The sequence below is a fragment of the Lepisosteus platostomus genome, chromosome 4 (assembly GCF_059453375.1).
Source record: "Lepisosteus platostomus isolate fLepPlt1 chromosome 4, fLepPlt1.hap1, whole genome shotgun sequence".
Taxonomy (NCBI): Eukaryota; Metazoa; Chordata; class Actinopteri; order Semionotiformes; family Lepisosteidae; genus Lepisosteus; species Lepisosteus platostomus.
In genome coordinates, this window is record NC_142614.1 from 66,925,766 (window position 1) to 66,948,700 (window position 22,935).

Here is a 22,935-nt window from a genome sequence, read left to right on the forward strand (position 1 = left end):
CTGTACAGTATATAACATCAAGAGACATCTGTTGAGGCCTTGGTCTATTGGTCTACAGTTATACTACATAACACAGGAGTTTTATCGTCATCTCCTTCAGGACTATAATGATACAACCAAAATACATTCACCTTTAACCTCAGCTAGACTCAAGAATTTCCTGAGTGCAACTAAAATTCATAAAACTGTAAAATTCTCCAACTCTATTCACCTACTCTTCCTTGATTGATTTTAGACATAGTTGTGATTACTCCTAAAATTTAAATAAGCATTAGCTGTAGACATCTCCCAAGCCTACAACCAGAAATAATAATGAACATACTGTTGGTCTGCTGTGTTTATTTCTTGCTCTGTCCTCTCTTGTAGGTCTCTCAAATGCTGGGAGAACTCCTGGGTTTGGTCAATGTGTGGTTTCAGAATTGCTAGTCTGTTGATGATGGCCTCCGATATCTGTTGGACAAAGAAGAACAAGTTTTAGGACAAGGGAAAAAAATTTTGTGAGGTTTGACGAGAGCTTGATTGAATATTCTGAAAAGTTCAAAAGTGTTTTTTGTTGAGAATTAACATTGAGAAAATGAATAGACATTTTGTACATGAAGCACTGCCTAAGTCAACCTGCCTACACCCTGCTTCTTTAATGGAATCTGTTTTTGTTGTTGATTATTATTATTTCATGTTATTGTATTTTATAATCCTTTTCAGAATCACAGTTAACTCCTCTTCTCTATAAGATACACTCCCCATTCTAAAACCATGAAACATTCAAAAATATTCTCAAATAAAAGGTGCAGTTTTTAAACATTTTGGGCTTTGGGAAACCAGTTTATGTATTAATTGTAGACACTAAGCTCTTCTTTTTGGGGGACTAACAAAACTGGCTTGGTATTCAAGCAGCGACACCTTAACTTATACTGTATGTTTACACCTCTATTGTGGAGAACAATCTCTTCTCATTGTCACCTCAAGATATTATTCAGTATGAAAACAAAGAAGAGTACTGTTAGAAAAATTCTGCCACCTTGGTACACTTCCAAAAACTTAACAGCCTAAAAATGACAAAAGGTGCACACAAATTCCTTCATGGTTCATTCAGAAGTTATCCACAAATTCCATATTCCACATGATCCATCAGTGAATAAAGATAAATGAGACCCATTATCCACCAGGATTTTTAGATGTCTTTAATACCCAAAATGAAAAACAGGCAATTGATTAAATGCTTCTCAATCAGCACAGGAGACCTTGAATGAATCCTGGCTACCTGCTAATCTAGAGCTGTCATCTGCACCTTTAGTTTCTATAGTTATAGCTTTCTTTAGTTGTTATCCGATTGAATGGAGAAATGTAATATGGCACAAAATGGTGGATTCTATGTTTAACAATTAAGATTTGAGATTCTAGAGAAAGCACAAGTTTAAGATACAGAGGAAGTACAGTATTGCTTTTTGTAGACTAGAGTAAGATTTCCTCTGACGGCTAGCAAATACACCGTTCTACTCAATGATTTCAATACTTTTCATACTGTACATAGCTGGAAACTCATTCTTGACCACGTCTAAAAAAGAACCTCCCTCATTTGACTCCTGTTATATCAATAGCAAACTATTACCACTGCCATCAGTCAGGCCATTAGCATAACACACATCTGATATACTGGTGACATATTGTAGCCTCCATTCTAGCATGCCCCTTCTACCCGCTACCCAGGAGGGGTTTCAACTGTCAACGGACGATTCTCGTACACTTTTTGATCAGTCACGTGGGAGCAGCGTAACACTCTTTCTGCCTCGAGTGTGGAAGGCTCAAAATGTTGCTTCTATTCCCGATTTGGCATCAATCTTGGCTTCTCGTGACAATCATCTGAAGCAACAAATCTAGTGTTAGACAGCTGTTTACTTCTGAAAGCTAATTATTTTGTGAACAGGAAATACATTAAAAATATTTTCTTGTAAGCTACATATTAATGAGCAGTGAGTGGTTAAAGCTGCACAGCATTCACTCACAACTGGCAGCCCACTGAAGCTCAGCAGGTGTGAGCCTGGTCAGTACCTGGATGGGAGACCTCCTGGGAAAAACTAAGGTTGCTGATGGAAGAGGTGTTAGTGGGGCCAGCAGGGGGCACTCACCCTGCGGTCTGTGTGGGTCCTAATGCCCCAGTATAGTGATGGGGACACTATACTGTAAACAGGCCCCGTCCTTCGGATGAGACGTAAAACCGAGGTCCTGACTCTCTGTGGTCATTAAAAATCCCAGGGCGCTTCTCGAAAAAGAGTAGGGGTGTAACCCCGGTGTCCTGGCCAAATTTCCAATTGGCCCTTACCAATCATGGCCTCCTAATAATCTTCCTCTATGAATTGGCTACATTACTCTGCTCTCTTCCCCACTGAGAGCTGATGTGTGGGGAGCGTTCTGGCACACTATGGCTGCCGTCGCATCATCCAGGTGGAACTGCACATTGGTGGTGGTGGAGGAGAGTCCCCATTACCTGTAAAGCGCTTTGAGTGGAGTGTCCAGAAAAGCGCTATATAAGTGTAAGCAATTATTATTATATTATTATATACATACTTTTTTGATCACCATTAAACTTGGATTACTTCAGGTTAACCAGATTCTAGAAAACCAGCAATCAAAACTGGGTTTAACAACCATTACAATTAGCAATTCATTTGTCTACAGGAAATTAAATACTCATTCAATTGTTGCAGAGTTGAGCTAGCGGTATACTGTAAATATCCATACCCTCTTGCTCGACATTTAGACGTTGCAAAACTTAAACAATTTCTAAATCTAATACCAAATCCCTACAAATATACTTTGTGCACACCAAATTTATAATTGCTCCTGAATCTTGTTTTTATTACTGCAGGACAAACACCAGCACACTAACGACATGTGGAAGCAGGTATCACACACACATGGTTCTACCACTGTACTCTATAATGCAGATATCAAGGGTTATAGGCACTGACATTCACAGTCAAGACCTACTGCATAATCACTTGCCCGAACAGGCAGATGAATTTTAAAATGTATTCCGCATGTATTCAGACGATGGAAACTAAAAAGTGGAAAAAATGAAAACCTCACATTAGACACTGAAACATCTTAATTTCGTAATCTTAAAACCTTCTAATTAATCCCATGTCCCTAAGGCAACATGTGGTTATAAAAAAAATGGTAATACCAATTCCTGTTAAATGAGTTTATTTTAAGGCAATTAAGCCTCTCATTGATCTTATCAGTCAATTAGATCCTTAACATCATTATGTTACTTAGTTTAAAATATATGTAAAACTATATGTATTTGCAACAAAAGCAAAATGTTTCCCTGACATTTTTAAAAAATGCTTTACTTCATTTATAATGGTAAGAAATATGAAGAAAAAAAAGTTTCAATCTATAAAATGTTGGAAGGCATACTGTACACTTTGATTTTATTTTTTATGCTGCTTAATCTTGATAAAGGTGTTGCCTAATTTGCAGCACAGTGTGTGTGTTTACCTGGTCCTTTCCGGACTCAGTGTTTTGGAAAATCTTCACCTTGCTCTCCAACAGGTCCTTCAGTTTTATTATTGAAGGGGGCACAGCACCAACAGTCTCAGTGAGCTACAGGAACAGTTCATGAAAGCACATCAGTGCAAGGAGAAAGAAAGAGTCTAGCTGTTCATCACCATTCAAGGAATCAAACACCTTTATATTTCATTAAAAGAAATAGAGACAATTAAATCATTGTTGTTTCATTGTCCAGAGCTATGTTTAAGAAGGAGAAATGCATTGGTGAAGTCAAATTAATTCACACTCTATACTAAATGTACACGGACAGCAAACTTGTGTTATTCTCTAAAAAATAGTAAGGCACTTCTAACATTTTGGTGGTCCGCCATTGTTCCAGATGCAATTTAAGCATAATTAAAACATGGGTGGAAACAGTATACTTATCATAGAAGTAAAAACATCAAAGGACTCCTGTGATGGACAGAGATGCTGTACTTTATATATTTGCTGTGTGACAAACTGACAGGAAAAAATATTAGGATGTGCCCTTAAGCTGTCTTCAAAGAAGTAAAACTAGCTTGTCTTTCTCCTTCAGTCATAATTAAGATATCCTTATCACTATAATTATCTACTGAACATTAATATGTTTTTAAGGTGTAATTTTTAATCACAAAATTAAAGTTCCAAAGAAAAAAAAAATTGTTTTTGACACTGCAATTTTTTTTTCAACTGTTGCTAGACTATGCTTTATTTTGCATTTCATCTAAATCTAAAAAAAAGCTCTGCTTAAAAATGAGTGCAATTCTTCAGTATAAACAAGTCACTTAATTTCCAAAGGATTTATTGTATTCTTTAGATTACATTTCCCTACTCTAAATAATCACTTCTTAGACCGACTCTGTCCTTGGACTAACATATATAGTGAACAGCATTAATATATTACCCTCATTTTTATATCACCTAAGAACTATAGGAATGAATCTGCTACCCTTCATCAAAGACACCACCATTGCTATCTTATACACTCAGTCCCTAAAGAGTAAATGAATACTAGATACTGTATTTGAGATACTTTTGGGAGTATACAGAGATCTTCACATGGGAAAGCCTCTGCATAAAACTCAGAAAATAATAATAATAATAAATATCATGCTCCTGAAAACAATTATAAATGTAAAGAAAACAATTTTTAAAAATAAAATATATCAATATACAGCATACACTATCCAAAGACAGGCTGTGCAATAGTTAATAAACAACAGTTTGCTTCTAACAATAACATTTGGCAATACATATATACAGAACTATGTATCCAATATTATCTTCATGAGCACATTTAATCTCCTTTTTTAGTCAAAAAGAGGACAATATGCAGAAGCTATTGTATATAATATTAAAAACAGAATGAACACGTACATACTGTACACATTTATGTTGACTATGCAAGATTTGGACATCTTATATTAATGTAAAGTATTATATAAATAATTACGTGAAAAATTAATAATAATTACTTTAACGTTTATAACGGTAAACGCCTTTGCACAGATTTAAAGATGCATGCAATTTTGATTAATTTGATCACAATAATCATTGGAGGACTCAACTAATTTCCAGGAAATACTTACTGAGTCTGTATTACTCATTTCCACTGACTTGACCCCTGCTTTGCTTGTACTAACTGTTAGAGTGCTTCCTGAAAGCATGCTAAAGCACTCCCCCCTTCGCCAATGTTTCCTGGGCTAAATGCAGAAAAAATAACATTAAAGTAAATTACACAATCTTGCTTATGTTTCCCTGCCAATTTCAAGGGTGCACAAAGAGTTAAGAGTGGTACTTTGACAAAAGATGTTCATGGCTGCTGTGGTCTGCATCTTAAAAGACGTACAGTATAGAACCATTTACAGCACATTTCCTACCTTAATGATGTAAGTGGTAAATGTTAATATGATGATGATAATAATTCCCTTTGTTCATCCTTCTGTGATAAGGCTAGAACACTAATCCATGTTCAAAAGGCCGTTTAATTCCTTAAAATTCTACTTAAAACACAACTGACCAATTCATATCATTCCATAGGATATGCTACTTAATAATTCAATTTCCTTTGCTAAACCTACAATAGGATCAGTATAGATAGGTCCCTAACCATTTAAGGAGTGAAAGCATTGAATATTAATTATAATTAAATACAAGTATTCTCAAATAAGCGTTCAACAAATATTTATCATTAAAACATGCATTAAAATGGGTGCTGTGCAACACAATAAATATCTGTGAAAGGATACTAAATCCAAAAGGCAAAGTCAACTGAACAGCTCATTCTTTCACTTTAAGTACTGTACATCCACAATTTCTTTTCCAGAACGAGTCAATATTTATTAAATGGGAACTTGAAAGGCTCCAGCCTTCCCCATAAATATGTCAGCACATCCCCAGTCCAATTCAGACAGGTTGCACATCACCTATTGAATTCAATACCTCAAAACACATGGAACTCCAAAGATATAATACTATGGTGATACAAGAATTTCGAATTAATCACACAAATACTTACATTTGCTCAGGCTTTTCAATTCAAAGGGAACAGCGGAAGATTAGACTTCCACCTGACATACTTTGTTCTGAACTGTGGGGTGGTACTGTATGTGCTTATCAACCTTATGTGATCACAAGTGCTTGATCATTTGAATATGATCATCACCGATGCACATGGCCTGCAAGGCTGGGAACTAACTGGACTTTCCCAAGTCTGTTTGCCCGCTTCAGTGCTCAATGATGGCGTCTCCCCTGTCTGGGAAGGGCTTGTGTGAAGGAGGTGTTGAGTGCAATGGGTGTATAGACAAGGTCAGGGTAGCAGGGAGTGTGCATTGAAGAGCAGAGGCAAGTCTAGACAAGAACAGAGCACTTTCTACTTAATAATGGTTAAGATCTATCATGCTCTTCATAAATGATTTTGTCACAAACCTAGATAATGTTGCATTACTCTCCTGGCTTCAGGCTATGATGCGTCTCAGTTTTTAAAAAGCAGTAAAAAAAAAGAAATAATCATCTAAACTTGCGTCAGCATTAGAGATACAGTACAGTGAAATATGTCACAAAGGTGGTATTACCTGTAGCTACGCCTCCCAAAACTGGGCCAGCAGACCTACTGTCCATTCTCACAGGTACTTTAATATTAGTCCTACCCCAAACACACGCACATAATCTTTGAAATAATAAATAACTCTTTTTTCCATGTTTATTCTGCTTGCAACAGTGACAGAGACCCATGCTGGGAGTTGAGTTTATATGACATAGCCACATACTTGGTGGGTACTGTAAGAACCGATGACAGGCATGATTTGTGAGATTTTCTGAGAACACCAAAAATGTAGACAAGACGGTGAAGAAAAAGCCAATGAAAAATTGTACAGAACACTGCAACAACAAACAGCAATTACTACGCCAAACAAGAACGTTCTGTCTTCAGACCACATTGGCAGCAACAGCTGCCAAACGGCTGCAGTACCTACTAGCTTCTGCTGGTAAAACCTTATACATGTGGTGATCAGAATGAACACGGGCCACATCAGCGTGATTAGAAACTTAATAACATCAAGCGTCTGTGTACATGTACATGCATGCATACACACAATGAGTAGACACACAAATTTTCTACTGCATTTTAAAGGAAGATGTATGGTATTAAAATACTAAAAAGATTTTAGCAACAGACATTTTCAAGTTAGTCTTTTCATGGTATTAACTTTACAAAATGATCAACTCAGAGGTAATACTACAGCAGCAGAAGAACAATTGTACACCTGTTTTACTTACAGTACCACAGCACTCCCATTTTCCTAATCATTAAAATGATTAAGGTAATAAGATAGATTTGTTTTTTAGATATACTAAATAATCTACAACTGAATAACAGCTAAATAAAACCATACTTTCGTTCTGATTATTTTCACTTTTACATTCTAAACAAGTTCCATTACATTAAACATCTAAAAACATTTTTGTGAATGCCACGGCCACATAAATACTGCAACAGCACGACAACTACAGAACTTGCCAACACAATTATTATGAATTTAATCCCCCGTTTGACTTCAATTCTGATTTTACCTCTAATAGTATGATTATACTCTCATCATATGCCAAGTCACAAAGGCCTTCCTATTATCAGGAATTTACTGTAATATTATAATGAGAAACATACACAAAACATGCTTCACTGAGCAGATAATATTGCAGAGAAATTATTCATTAAGAAAATAATACCTACAAATACCCATTATGTATTCTGTTGAACAAAATGTTCAATTAGGGCATTACAAATGAGGATATTAAATCGAAATTGGTGCCAATTCTTTTGCACTACTTACAAGATCTGACTAATCTGAGCAGAAATTACACCCATGCGCATTAAATCCATTTTTGTACTCTGAAATACGAAGTGACCTAAAAAAGAAACAATCGACAAAAAACAGGAATAGTGGTGGTTAAGAGTGGCAGAAGAATTAGATAAGAAGCCCATTATTTCCTGCCTAAATTAATGCTTGTCATAAGAAATTTATTGTTACCTTATTTACAACAAGAGGATGAGTATCTGTTCTAAGGTGAGAAGCTATTCCATTTGAAAGTCAGAATCCAAAATGAAAAAAAAGTCCAGCGCACTGGAGAAAGAAGAATTATAATTAACAACCAGTTTTTCTGGTCACCTCACGCCACAGCAAAAGGAACACCAAAGAACAACTGCATGTGTGTGGCCTTGGAAAAACAGAGCTGTACTTTAAACAAGTATTAGTATGTATTTGCCTCGCTAGGACAAGGTCTTCGGCAGGAGTTTAATAACAGTTATAGAAAACCAATTGTTTTAGAGAACAAAAAACGTCTTCAGGTTACAAATGATTAAATGAAGCTCCTGCACAAAAGGAAAATGAAATTAATCATCTTTTATCAAGCAGAATTCTAGGTTTAACATTAAACAATACATGGAGATCGTTGGAAATGAAAAGCAAAGGTCACCCTGTCCCTTCCATCCAGTTAGGAAGTTTTTTTTATTAGTTACAGTGGATGTACTTTTAAACATTAGGCAAAATCGGCCTTACAATTAAATTACCTACAGAGAATTCATGAGAATGTTAGGAAATGCCGAAAGCAAGGGTGGGGCTGCAGGCGTTTTGACTGAGAATGCGAGGATGGCCCTTCGCCAGGGATTTTTTTGTTTGATGTTTTTTTTTTTCATGACGGGCAGGGAACACCTTGCTGTGCTGTGTAGGAGGAGTAATGCAGCTGAGATGTTCAGACAAGAGCACTGTAAAGGACATTGTAAAACATTATGAAATTTGCTGGAAAATGTCTCCACTTTGTCACTAACCCAGCCCTTCCTGGACTTTCCCTTGAATTTTCCACTGATGCAGTTTACTCGAAGTTTACGCGAAGTCTGTCTTAAATACTTCTGAGAGTCATCCTCTATGTCTTTTAATACGAATCCTGAATATATCACAAACCAGAACCGATCTTTACTTGTAACCTAGAAAGTGTTGTTTTTTTTTTAACTTGAAGATTAGAGTTTAAGTAACAGCATGTTCTTTTTTATAAATATTGTTACATCAAAACAAGGGTTTAAAAAAACAGAAACAATAGAAAGATTCCAGATCAATCCACAAACTTGCTGCAGTGCCATACCGCCAGATTTGTCTGAAGAAAAACTTTCAAATAAGGGAACAATTTATGACCAGATGGCCCCCAAAATACAATGTGGTATAAAAAGAAATAATAATGTACTCTGGAATGTAACTAGATCAAAGGCAATGACTGAAAGAAAGCTGGAGAGCATTTGTAGTTTTGGTTTCCAGATCCCTGAATGAGGATTTCCCTCCTAAAACAGAGGGTACATGCATTTTTAAATAGTTTCCAACAGTCATAAATACAAATCACATTTCACATTTCATCTGAATCTTAACATTTCAAACTTCCAAAATGTTGTATTAGCTTCAAGCCACAATTTTGAAGAAAGACATACTACATTTTGTAAAAAAGACATGGCTGGTAACCTCTTCCAAATTTTACGTGTAGGCCTATACGCTTTTTTTCAACAGTGTTCTATTTGTAAAGGTTAAAATAAATAAGCTTTCAATCCAGTTCAACTACATTTCACCTTATGTGTTTTAAAGACTCATATTTCCAGCAAGTTCCACTGCTTTTTTGCATGTAAAATCAATACTTAGTCTGGGCATCACTGAGGATACCAAAGCAATACATCATAACAGAGCTCAGATATTACACAAGGTGAAGAACAACGTGGACTGGTTTTATAGCTATGAGCTGTCAACGTTCACTTAAATCAGCCACACCTGAGTTTGAACGTCCAAAGGCTGGATTCCTTAAGCATTGTTGTACACAAGCCAGTAATAAAAATGCCTAAAAATGGTATGATTGAGGAGCTCAGTGTGGCATATGGTCTACAAAGGAACAAAGTTTAATTTTACATTGAAGAGACAAAATAAAACCTGCAAAATACTTTTTATCCTGAAAAATGGTATGAACATATGTCATTCCATCTCCCCATATTTAGGCTGTAAGACCTGTTACTATTAAACAGCTTAATTATTACACATCATTATCGCACAGAGGAATAATTATGGCTATTATAGTTTAAGTAACTCAGCAAAGCCAATTTTCTGGAAGTACCACAAAACATCAGATGTGTTTGATTTTGTATGTAGTCTCAGCAGGCTGTTCAAATCATTCAGGTGGATTCAACTTCTGAAGAACTGCTGAACCGTAAATGTTTTTTCTTCAACATTGGTTAACAGACGTTTATCCAACATCTGCACCAGTGAGAGGTCATGTAAGGAGGCACATAAATAAACCTCACAACTTTATCAATGCTCACAATGTTCTAATTTACAAACTCATGGGTAGGAGCACAGAAATTATATTTCTAAAATTGATGTTCTGGAACCCAGCATCAATGTTTCTGTTCATGAAGGTGTCACATTGGGAAAATGTGGTTTGACTGTAGTGTAGGGAGCTAGAAATGTGTAATGCAGCAAAACTTTTCTGCACATATGTGTGGACACTTGGATTCTGGTCAGACAGGTACTCTGACATCCATAGTGAAGAACAAGCATGGTCACCCATATCTCCTGATTTGATTTTTACTTACAGTGATACTGTAAGGGTCCAAGAAATCCAACCAAGCCTACATCCGAGTGGGGATTTAAGGGATCAAAGGAGTGAAAAGCTGCACCTGACAGACTTCAGGGTTTTGAAAGAGGGCATAAATTTTAAATGTCTAGGCATATTTCACATAATAATTTGAGTATTTAAATCTAAATGATCAAACTATATAAAGACATATAATGATCATATGAATACAAAGTCATTTTGTACTGCTGTACGAAAATAGGCTTAAGACTTAAAGCAGATTTTAGGCAATTACTTAAAGTAACTCTTGTGATGTGGATAGAATGACATGTTTAGGCTATGTGTTGTAAACCCAATAATGATAACAGCATCATACACTTCATTGCATGATGGTGAAGGTGAAGAGAAAATACCTGTATCATACCTGTGCACAGAAACAATTACCCAGAGAAATGTTTTTTGGAACTTTTTGGAAGTCCAAATAAATAAGTATTCATATCATTCATGAATGAGAAGTTTCCCGAACAGCTTCAGTGATTTCCCAGAAAACATTAACTTTAATAGCTTTTACAAGTGTCTACTTTCAGAATGCCTGCTCTCTAAGTGCCACTCTGAATGAACTTTCAGATTGCTTGCTCTCTGGCTAAATAGAGTATAGAGTGTTGTAGCAAGAGGGATTTGAATGATGGATTTTAAAAAGCATAATGGACAGGCTGGAAATGGAGAGATTAAAAATAATTTTACCTTATGAACATGGGTATTATATTTACTGGATAAGCTTCAGTAGTGAAAGATGTCAGGTTCTTAGTTTATTTTGCTTTTTAAAAACAACAAATATGCTCAACTTTAATACTACAGTATGTATTTAGGAGTTTGTAACCCTAGATTATCTTGATAAAACCTTATAATAAACACATTTTAGATTTCTCTCAAAGCTGACCTCATAACATTACTTGGTTAATTAGACAATTGTAACACAATAACGATTGAACATTTTTAAAGTGTGAATGAAAAGATATTTAATATCTAAAGAATATTAATGTCAATTTTAAGAGGTATATCAAGCTTAATGATATGTAGAATTTTGACAAGAATGCATTTTCCCTTAAAGAAAAGATTTGCGTGCGAATGGCAGCAGTGTTGTACCAGTTTCCATTCATATTGTGTGTAAATTGCTGTACTCTTACCACCCATCTACAGTTGGCAAGTCATTCAACAGACTTGAATAGGTTTTATGTCATTTTTGACCAGAGGTACTGTATATGGTTTGCAAGAGAACAGTAGGTGGCACTACTCATCTTTTACCAATAACAAGGAGAACACACTTGTTACTTGGTGCACCGAACCACAGATCTTACAGTTTTTCAAAATGTAAAGAAAAACTGCATTTTTTTGCAATGTTTATTCACATTTTTGTATTATTATTTAGTTTTCTCCAGCCTATTAATCCCCACTCTACCTGGACAGGAACTGCATTTGACACAATATTCATCCTAAACACACTGGTACTTTTCCACGATCATGATTCTGGACCGCTGGAACCTCTTGCAATACATTCTGTATGTAATACCAAACTCGCCTCCTCTTCCTCCCTACTACTGTTCCCTTTCATTGATCCGTAGCTCAAAATGGACAAACCCACAATTCCCATTCTGTTGTTTCTACTTGTTTCTATCAGTTTCTACTGATTTTGTATAAATCAGTAGCTCTCAGCCCTGTTCCTGGGACACTGCTGTCTTCTGGTTTTATAACATTCACATAAATAATCATGGGTTAATTGAGTTCACTTTTATTTGGGGTATTTTTATGAAAAAAAAATGCTTTAAAACATTTTATCAGAGTTGTTCTCATTCAAATGTGTTAGCTGAAATGTAATCAGTAGGACCTCTGCACTAGGAAAAAAAAAAGCTGTTCATCATCTGTGCATTATACACACTAATCACTTAAAAGCTCTACAGTCATAAGGGTAAAGTAATGGAGAAGAGGTATCTTAAAATTCTGTATGCTGATGCTATTGGAAACAAAAAGCTTGAAGCAGGGTATTTTTTTAAACTCAGGACTGAGTGCAGAAATAATTTAACTAAAAGACTAAATAAGCAAAGCAGATAAATGCAGGTGATTTAGACATCAGCTGGCAGACACGTGCCAGAGAACCAGAGTTTGAAAACTCCTGGCATAAATCTTACACACCCACCATCAACCCTGAGTAATTCTCTACAGCATTTATTGTGTTATTGCCTATCTCATAACTATGATGTAACAATATTGGTGATTCTAAATAGAAAGACACAGTACTGTACATCCATGCTGGAACAGCTTTACTTTAGTGTTCCAGGCCATACAATGTTTAGCATGTTGCTCCATTAGGGTACTTGTTTGTCAGAGAAAGGCAATCAAGTTTAAGAATAAAGTCAATAGTCCAACAATAGATACAGTTACAGCCCTATGCTAAAATAGTTTCCATATAGCACTACCAATATTTTATACAGAAATAAGAAATTTGTTTATTATTAACTCCTATTGATGCAAGGATTTGCTAACTTACAAATTTGAAAGGATCGGATTTCCTTAACTGTGAAAACGTACATTTCAGGGGTCAAAGAGTTATAGACTTAAAAAGCTAAACTGAACCCGAGGATTCATAAAGGTATAAGATATTTGTACACAATAACTGCCTTCTAAGGTTAAAGGTACAAAGTGTGAGCACTCATAAAAGGTTTTCTCTAAGGCATGCTTGTACAGTATGTAAGGCATGTAATGTATATCCAAGTATATCACTATACAAAACCTCCCTCAAGAAGTAAGGAATTATGTAACATCTTAACAACCAAAGGGAAAACTCCCCTCTATTGATAAGATAACTGAGCAGACAAATGAAAACATGTAATCATAGCCCCTGAGCAGCACATTTAAGGATTCAGCTGTTTTCTCAATGAACTTTGAGATAAAACTGATTTGAGAAGTTGTGGAGCTCTCACAAGGTTAGACATGTTTATCTCACATAAAGGTTCACAGTCATAAAATTTACACCCAAATAATTCAGCAAGTGTAAAAGGTCACATGGTAGAGACACATCGGAATTGCTCTCAAATGTTATTAATTGTAGCATTATTAATCACAAGAAACACATCTTACATTCCTAATTTACTCAGCTTAACCCATTGAAAAAGAGAATTTTGAAAATATAAAAAGTTATCTGTCTCACAAACCACACAAGGCCAAACACTTCTTTGCATAACTAATGTTTTCCTTTGGTAGAACGAACATGGTTTAAGATGATCAAGCCTGCATTTGGTTATATCTGTGATTATTTCTGTGTAAGGTACCACTGAAAGAGAGCGAAAGTTCCATTTGAGCTTTTCAACTCACCCGGTACACCATTCACATTGACACACTTAATCTCATCCAACACAGCTGATGATGTGCTGCTTCAGTGACGCTCACTGATGAAGTACACGTGCCGTTTGTTTCACAGTCAGTATGTTAAAAACTTGCGATGCCTTTGGGGATAAGGAAAAGGTGCGTCTCCTAGTCTATGCATTGAAAACAAGAAGAATCGTTTAAAACGTGTCACACGACTGACACTAATAATCCATTTCCCAAATGTTTTTGTCATATGTGTTTAGGGAGAGGTATTCAATTCTTATTCAAGCAAATCACATGAGGTGGAAAAAAGTGCAACACACAATGTAAAAACACTAAAAACCAAGAAAACCAGAAACAGAAAAAAAGCCATATCTGATGAAGACAGAAAACTAAGTATCCTTGGCAGGCATAATCAATAGGAATGACCAAAAACACCTTAGGCAAAGGTGCACCACTTGCACAAAGGCATTTTTGAACTAATAATTATTAGTCAACATTTTTGTCATTATGGTGCCAAAACATGTTCACCCCTGAACTATTTGAACAGCAGCTGCTATTTCACACATAAATAGACAGATAGATAAGACTTTATTGATCCTGAAGCGAAACTGATGTGTTACAGCAGTCCAGCCCAAGACAAGCAAAAACAGACATCAGAATAGACGAAAAATCATACAAAATAAATAAAAATAAATACATAGGTGTGTTCAAAATATGATGATCATGGTCACTGTAAAAACAATAGAATACAGTATGTGCAAAATGTGCATAGGTTTATACAGATTGATTGTCCAAAAAGTATAATGGAGCAACATGCCGTCTTAGACGAGCAAATGAAGGGCTAACAGTCCTAGCCTAGGGCAGCGTTATACACCCTGACAACCGCCGGGAGGAAAGACCTGCGGAAACAGTCCCTTGAACACCGTAGCTAGAGCAGTCTGTTACTAAAAGTGCTCCGCTGCCCAGTAACAGTCCCATGAAGCGGATGAGAGGTGTTGTTCATGATGGCTGTGAGCTTGGTCAGCATTCTCCTCTCACCCACCACCTTCAGGGGGTCAAGGCTCAGCCCCAACACAGAGCCAGCCTTCTTGATAAGTTTATTGAGCCTTTTTGCATCTCTTGTCATGATGCTGCTGCCCCAGCACACAACAGCGTAGAAGATGGCCGCCTCCACCACTGATTCATAAAAAATGTGTAGCAGTGTTCCACACACACCAAAGGACCTGAGCCTCCTAAGAAAATAGAGTTGGCTCTGACCTTTCTTGTACAGAGCGTCAGTGTTACCAGACCACTCCAGCTTATCATCCAGATGTACTGTACCTCTAAGTACTTGTAGGACTGCACCCCCACATCTTACATTACTGTATATATTTAATAGTTTATACACTTCAGTAAACTTTAAATAATTTATTTTTACTTACAGAACTAGGATAAAATAAGTCACATCATCATTGGCCAACTGCCACTATTAGGAGTTCCTGGAGAAATACACACCAGACAACTGTGTGAATGGGAGTTCAAGTAACACACCTTTCCTAAATGCAGATCCAAGTTGGCCTGTATTACAATGAACACCTATCATTCAGATCTCTTAGAGTCATTATTTTAATAAATGTAAAATGAAGTGTGTTTAAGTGCAAACATGTGAGTCCCTTTAAAAATACAACAGTTTATTTGGCGAAAAGGCTTCCAAGGTTTCTTGGGTTTGAACAGACTTCAGACCTCAGATGTGACTGCATTTGAACTTAATGTTTTGGTGTCTGCTTACATACACCATGTAAAAAAGAAATATGCCTGACATCTCTCCTCATCTTTGATCTATCAAGTGTGAACCTTTTTCATCAAGTAACAAACCTTTTCTAACGCTTTATTAACAGATTAAAATGTTAATGACATCACATCAAGGCTGACACTTCACAGACATTTTAATAATGCAAAACAGTAATTCCAGTTAGCTCCTAATGTAACATGAAACGAAACACTAAGGAGAAAACCGAACAGGTGTGCAATTAATTAACCCTTTCAGCACAGAAAGGAGAGGCACTTGGGGGTGCAAGGTACAGTATTTCATGACACATTAAAGAATGCACACTGCTGCTTCCCTAGCATGGCAGTCCTCCTTCATCATGTTAATGTGCTTTAAATGTTTCCTTATTCAGAATACTGAAAACCCTGTCTCAACAGGAATTACAGGTAATGGTTTAGAATAGTGGAGAAAAACACTGACTATGTGAAAGGGCCTGAAGTATTGATTTACTCCAAAAGGAAAAGGGCTGGGTCACAGTTAAAGTTAGGCACCATGTTAACAGCAGCTTCAAATTTATTAAAGCTCTTAACACAAAATTATATGGACATACATTCCTTTTAGATAATTCTTTTGTCATAAAATTATTAGTTTCTCTTTAAGTCTCCTTATTCAACCACTTAAACCCTGCCCAGGAATATTCACAGTTCCCAAAGCAACACATCCCTACAGATACAGTATCCCCTGACCTCAACTCCTAAACTAAACAATAATCTTAACCATAATTGAAACCTATCGCTAACCTTAAAATGCCACTGCTGTACCTAGTTAGAGGGCAGGAGCTGTGGGGAATCAGGAAAATGATTGCGGTGTTAGGCTGAACTGATGGTCCTCTATGTAGGTGTTCCCAGCTGCAGCATTAAACCTAAATTTATTGCAATTAAAGGAACTTAATCTCTATGTGAAAAAAAGAGAACATCGTTCAAATTATACAACCTGACTGAAAAACAGCACTGGTTTAACCGAAAAGCTGTCCGTTCTTGCAACAAGTTTGCATTTGAGCAGGCAAATAAATAATGTTGACTTGTGCAAAGATACAACATTGTAAGAGATTTTCTCAAATTTGCTTATTGTCTTTACACAAAACATACCGCTTTGTCTGATTACTAGATTACTAGTCTAACACAATCATTTTGAATCCCCAATCAAAGTGAGAAGATACAGAAAGATAAGGGATGAACTGCACAGTATCCCATCCCATAAGTACTGTAAAGATCTTATATTGAGTGTAACTCTTTTGCAGACACTCTTTCCTAAGAAAGTTAGCAGGTCTGTCATGCCTACACCTATATTTTTGAACACCTGGTGTTATAGTTTCCTTCAAGGAAATTCTTCTTCCTTGTCAAACTGGCTAAAAGGCACCGACGTTCAAGAGCTGCGTAATACGTTGCTGGTGTGTTTTTAAAGCTGTCAAAAAGGGGTTTGCTTGAGGGCCACTGGGTTGGCAATCATTCCATTTGAGATGTCAGTTGTTTGACTTGGGGGAAGAAATGTTCCAGTTCTTGAAATAATGATTACAATAATTATCTCAGCTTAGCAAAACACAACAAACCGCAGATAAAATGAAATTCAGAAAATTATGCCATCTATCAAGAACTGAAAGAACATGTCTTCAATCCGTCTTCATGGTTTTTTTTTATTTTAATGTTGTTTATTTTCTAAGGAATATAAATACTACTTAGCTCCTGTCATATTATTTTCCCAGAATTGACTTAACCTTTGGACAGGATATAAGGAACCTCAGCCAATACCAAGAAGAGGGACTGATGGCCACCAAGAGTAGCCTCCTCTTTTATTGTCTACAAACATAAAATTAGTGGCTGTCACTTAACAAACAACGTAGAGTTAACAGAAGTTCTTAATTTCCAGGCACAAGTTTCCAGTGACTTTTTAGGAACGATATAGTTTCTTTACAAAATGGTATACAATTCTAAGAGTTTTATTTACTTTCAAAACAGTGGTTATGGAATTATTTAGATCTTGGACGAAGAAACACAATTGATTTTCAGTCTGTCACATCACAATGTCAAATAATTTGTGCCTGTCAAGACAATTACAGGTCTTACTTCAGATACCTGTCTATGAACTTCAGTGACTCAGTGCAGGTAAACATTTTAATAATGTTATAATGGGGGTTAACAATGTTTATTTCAAATAGGCCTATGTTCTTTATTGTAATAAAATACTGCTACCATCTCCCATCTTTTCAAATCCTATCTAAGAAATGGCATGAGTGGCACAAGCCAGGAAAGATTGAACAGTTTTTAACAGATGGGGTTAGACTTGCCCTTTGTATCACTGCAAATATAAAAAATACATGAAATTCCAGACAGCCCCCAAGTCGCAAATTAGGCCATTTTGTTATTTTGTTTAGTAAACAAAAATGATGATTATTTTCTGGACGAAAGATACAACATCCACAGTTTCACTGAGCTTGCTTGTCTTTAGCAAATCAAATCAGTGTTTCTTTGGTATCACTGTCACAGATAACAGATACATTTTTCAACAAATCTATGCCTTTTCCTTTTTCTTAAGCTACATGTTCTCCAATTTACTGTACTCTCATAGTGGTTGCTGTATGGCAGACATACATGTATCTAACAAGAAACATTGTCCAGGATCATGGTGTTAAGACCATGTAGTTGCTATGAATTATGGAAATTAATTAGCTTTTATCTAATGACATATCACAATACTATGGAGAAGGAACTGTCTTAAACCTCTCATTCTTTCTTTTGCATATTTAAAGCCAAGAACCGTAGCTGTGAATTAAAAGCAGTCATTAAAAGCCAAGAGCTCATTTATATACAGGTACATATACATAATGAGTAGACAGACAAGCCATCATAGGGCAAGAAAGACACGTCCAAAAATGACACAAAATCAGGTCAATGCTATGCGTTTTCCCTCTGTTATTACAGGAAAGAACAGACATTCCCTATATGACAATCCAAGATGGTGCCGTTCAATGGTGACGTCTCGCGTGTAGCTCTCTCGTTTATGTCGTTTATTTTCGTGTTCCGTCACGCCTTTTGTGTTATGTCAGAACTTTTCTGTCTTTTCATTGCGTGCGAGGGTTTATGAACACAGTTCAAGTGAAGAACAGCACAACGTAAAACAGATGATCTAATGAGCATGTCAAAACTTCTACCTTGTAACACTTGCTTAAACTGGCCATTACCTGTGGTTAAGAATGTTTTTTTATTTTGTTGTTTATTGAACAGGGAAAGGGAATTCTGGCATTCAGAAGTGCCTCATAATGCAAATTCATGCAACTGGCAATACATCTGAAGCTTTTCAAATAAGTTAATCACTGTAAGACTTGCAGATAACTAGTGTCTAAAGTAAGTTTGCAGTGGCTCATTTGCCTTTAGCAATATGTTGTCTGGTGCACAACCAAAATCAGTAAATTGTGAGGCACCACAAAGGACTTGAAGAAGTAGAGCTATCCCATGGAATGAATACACACTGTGGAGTATTTGCTTTAGTAGGCCCATCTGACCATTATTATGTAGAATGTTTTTGAGATGAGACAGTGACAAATTCAATTGGACCACTATTTTCTTAGTGACTGTAGCACCCACTGTCCTGTCACACATGGAGAAAAAAATATGGATGACAAAATTCATGGTTTTTGTAAGACATCACAAGTACTACTTTCTTAAGACTGAGCTGAAGAAAAAGAAGAAAAAAAGGGGAAGAAATTTCCTTTTCAGTCCTGTAAAACTACATTTTGCACCTTCGCAGCAACCCTGTGAACGAGCTCTAATATATTTTTTTTAATTAAAGTGTCATTACTCTTTCATCCCATATTTTCCACTGGGTTTTTTTGTGAGAGAAAGGGAAATTGTTGACATTGAGGTTATTGTCTTCACATTCTCAGCATTCTTACAGTATGTAGTGGTGCTCTTATCTGTGGACATATTAAGATCTAGTGACTCTCTAGTCCCAATTATTATTTTGGGAATGCGCTCTGCAACATTCCAGACTTATCAACCAAATAAGGCTGCAGAATAAAACAAACATGCAAACACTATTTTAAACTTTAGGACACTGGCAATAAAATCAATTGAACTTAATGTGTCTAATTTTTCTATACTTTCTTTTAAACCAATGCATTTTGAATGCTAAATATTCACGACAAATGCAAACATAAAAAATGAGTTCAATGTGTTTGTAAGGCTTATACAGTGTTTTTAATTAAGTTTTAAATCAGTCATCTTTTGTAGTTCCCAAATGGCACTAAGTGATGAGTCTGTCTCAAAAGTAATATTAAGTTGAGACCATTATATATTCTGTCACAATAATGTTCATTTGCCAGCGGAACAGAAATGCCGTAGTTGAAGGACAAGAAAACAACATTTGCTTCTCAAATGTTAGGGTGGTGGTTTTTTCCAGGGTGAGGTTAAGGCAATTTTAGAAAAGGTCCTGTCGACATCTCTGTTGCAGCACCTGAATGACAAGGAAATGCAGTTTTGTTTTTTTGTAGTCATCTATTGGGGGGTGCTTCAAGTGAAGCAGAACTTTACTGATAGGTTGCAGTGGGCAACACCTTAAAAAAGAGGAAGTTTGACTTTGATATAAAAGGCATAACTTAGACCGACAAATCCAAGTAAATGAAATGGCCTGTTTACAACAGACAGATCCGTACTGTCCCTTAATATTGTTTGCTGGTCAAATATTTAACAGTTCAACGTTTTGAATCTATGTAAAATTGAATAACGTCAATCTAAAGCTTAAATGAAAATGTAAATCCCCAAGACATTAGATGGTACAACAAGCAAATATAACATTTTAAGAGGAATTATACCCTTGTGGATTATTCATATACAGTAGATTTACAGGACAGTACACAGAATTTTCAATTCAAAAATAATAATTTGTTTAAAATTTGTAAAAGGCTATGTTAAAATGTTTCATTGTACTGTATATCTTTTTAATAATGATTTCCTTCTGCTTACATATGTTTCTTTTAGATTTTTGCTGATTTTTTCAAAGTGTTTATATCTGCATGTGTTCTCACAAAAGATAATATGTTTATTTTTTAAATTAGCAGGTTACACTGCACCAAGCTTAGTATTCACTATGAATAATCAAACCATTAATACATTTTTTGGTTTTATATAGGTTTCAAGAACCCCTTTTCCATGAGCTGACAGAAACATCTTGCATTCTCATTAATAAATGTCCCTTAATTCTTTAACTAGAAATCACAATAAAATGCGTTTAAGTAAAAGAGAAAATCAATATGCAGGCTACAATATTTTGTGCTACAGCTAGTCGTGTTATTAAAAAATACATGAACTGCTACCTCACATGTTCGGTTAAAGAGCTGTCAGAAAAAAAAAACGCCTATTCAAGTTCAGCAGGTTTGTTCAGTTATAGCTTGCTCCACTGTGTGGAGGACAAGAATTTACCAATGTGAATTAGTTTTTCAGGGCAGCACATTATTTGCACAAATCCTGTTAAAATGTTTTTAATTTTTCATATATCACTTTTGTGCAACTACAAACAAGAAGGCTTTTGAGCCACTGACTTTAATTTCTGCTGGAAAAATAATTACGTTTAAGTATACGTTAGTTTGTAAAAACTGTATGTTCATAAGAGAAAGAGACCTTTATACAGTTCCTAGAGGTCCTAGGAGTGATCAAAATTACACAGACATTTTCAATTGTCGAAAGGAACTAAATCTTTACCTCCCTATAAAGCCACATATTTGGGAGACAGAGTGAGGATAAGACTATCTGCAAACTGAATTAACAACTTCCCACACTGCGATGGTCAGAAAACAGCACTTTACATTGATATCCGCAAAAGGACTCTTTTTCGTAACTTGTTTTTAACTACAAGGACCTTCACCAGGAATAAGTGGCTTTCTGATAATAGATGGATGGGTCTATAATTGTCAGCCATCACAGAGCCACCAGTAAGTGTTTATTTTGTGAAAATCTCTCTAGAACATTACTCACTGCATTACCTTCCCACAAGCTCATTTTAAATGCATCAGTTTCTTCATGCATCACTAGCTCTGCATATAGAGATGCATTTCACTGAACTTTTTAACATTTCCCATAGAAACCAATTAACAGGAGAAAACTGGAGTGCTAAAGGGCTTGGAATAAAACAAAAACCTTAGGAAAGGGAGTCATTTTGGTAAATCCTAAGTCTTTTTGGTTTCACAAAAGATCCCATCTTTAACTATACTATGCAAATAATATATACAGTGCAGCATCTCATAATCCTTCACTGCATCACAGCTGCATCCATGTAAATGGTCAACGCTAACATCCGTATATAAATCAATAATTGCCCGGTGTTTTTTAGAAACTACGTTTTCCACTGACCTTCCTCAATTGCAGCTAAAGGTCTTAAAACTTTACAGCAGCCTTATATCAAGAACACAGTATCAGAAGCCTTGGGATTTGTTTATATTATAAAGTTATTTCTATTCTTTCATAAGAACGTTGGATTAGAATTACGAGGTTTCGAGTTGTTTATCCAGTATGTCCATCCACGAGAAAAACATTCTTTAATAGCAGTAAAATTAAAGTTACTTGTCACTTTGACGCCGAAGTGACTATTTTAAAATATTAAAGCATCAGTTTGTCTGAGACGTTAGGGAATACTGACAATTTCAATTGCAACAATCAGGAGAAAGACATTTAAAATATTTAAACAAAATGCCCACTAAAGCTGAACATACAGTATATAGTATACAGTATTTACACATCATTAAAGGGTATACATTTACCAGAAATGTTAGATGTACAAAGAACAGGCGCACGATTTTGTAGATTTTAAAGAGCAGGAATGACGTCTGTCATTAACATCAAAGCAATTAATTTGGAAATCATTTCAGCGTGGTCGTAGACGGATTAGTAATAGACATCTGTTGAACATGTGCCTACCGAATACAAAACGGGTCAGTTGTGAAGTTTTTTCCAGTTTCCGCGGAGTATCCTTTCATCTAAATTAATCTTCCCAAATCGTATGTACGGTATCAACAGTTTCCCCCTGCACATTCCCTCAGTACTTTCCTCACGCACATTACAATTACTGTTATGTGCTGTGGGGAAGTCACTACTGGTCCTATATCGTACAAAACGCATTAACGTCTGACATACTGT

The 22,935-nt window shown here is 35.9% G+C and overlaps 1 protein-coding gene across 4 annotated transcripts in view; it reads right to left on the reverse strand.

Annotated features, from left to right (window-relative positions):
• The window catches only part of LOC148673648 (uncharacterized), a 55,110-nt gene that overhangs the window by 32,113 nt on the left and 62 nt on the right, over positions 1-22,935 (reverse strand). The window contains exons 1-3 of one of the 4 annotated variants that reach the window (XM_088630352.1): positions 5,124-5,222; positions 3,502-3,606; positions 323-450 (exon numbers count right to left, since the gene is read on the reverse strand). In XM_088630352.1, coding sequence (XP_088486478.1) covers positions 323-450; positions 3,502-3,606; positions 5,124-5,201 — 311 coding nt within the window. In that variant the 5' untranslated portion in view covers positions 5,202-5,222. Of the gene's footprint in view, positions 1-322; positions 451-3,501; positions 3,607-5,123; positions 5,223-8,066; positions 8,100-22,935 lie in introns of those variants that run through there. The other 3 variants (XM_088630355.1, XM_088630353.1, XM_088630354.1) reach the window with 3 other exon arrangements.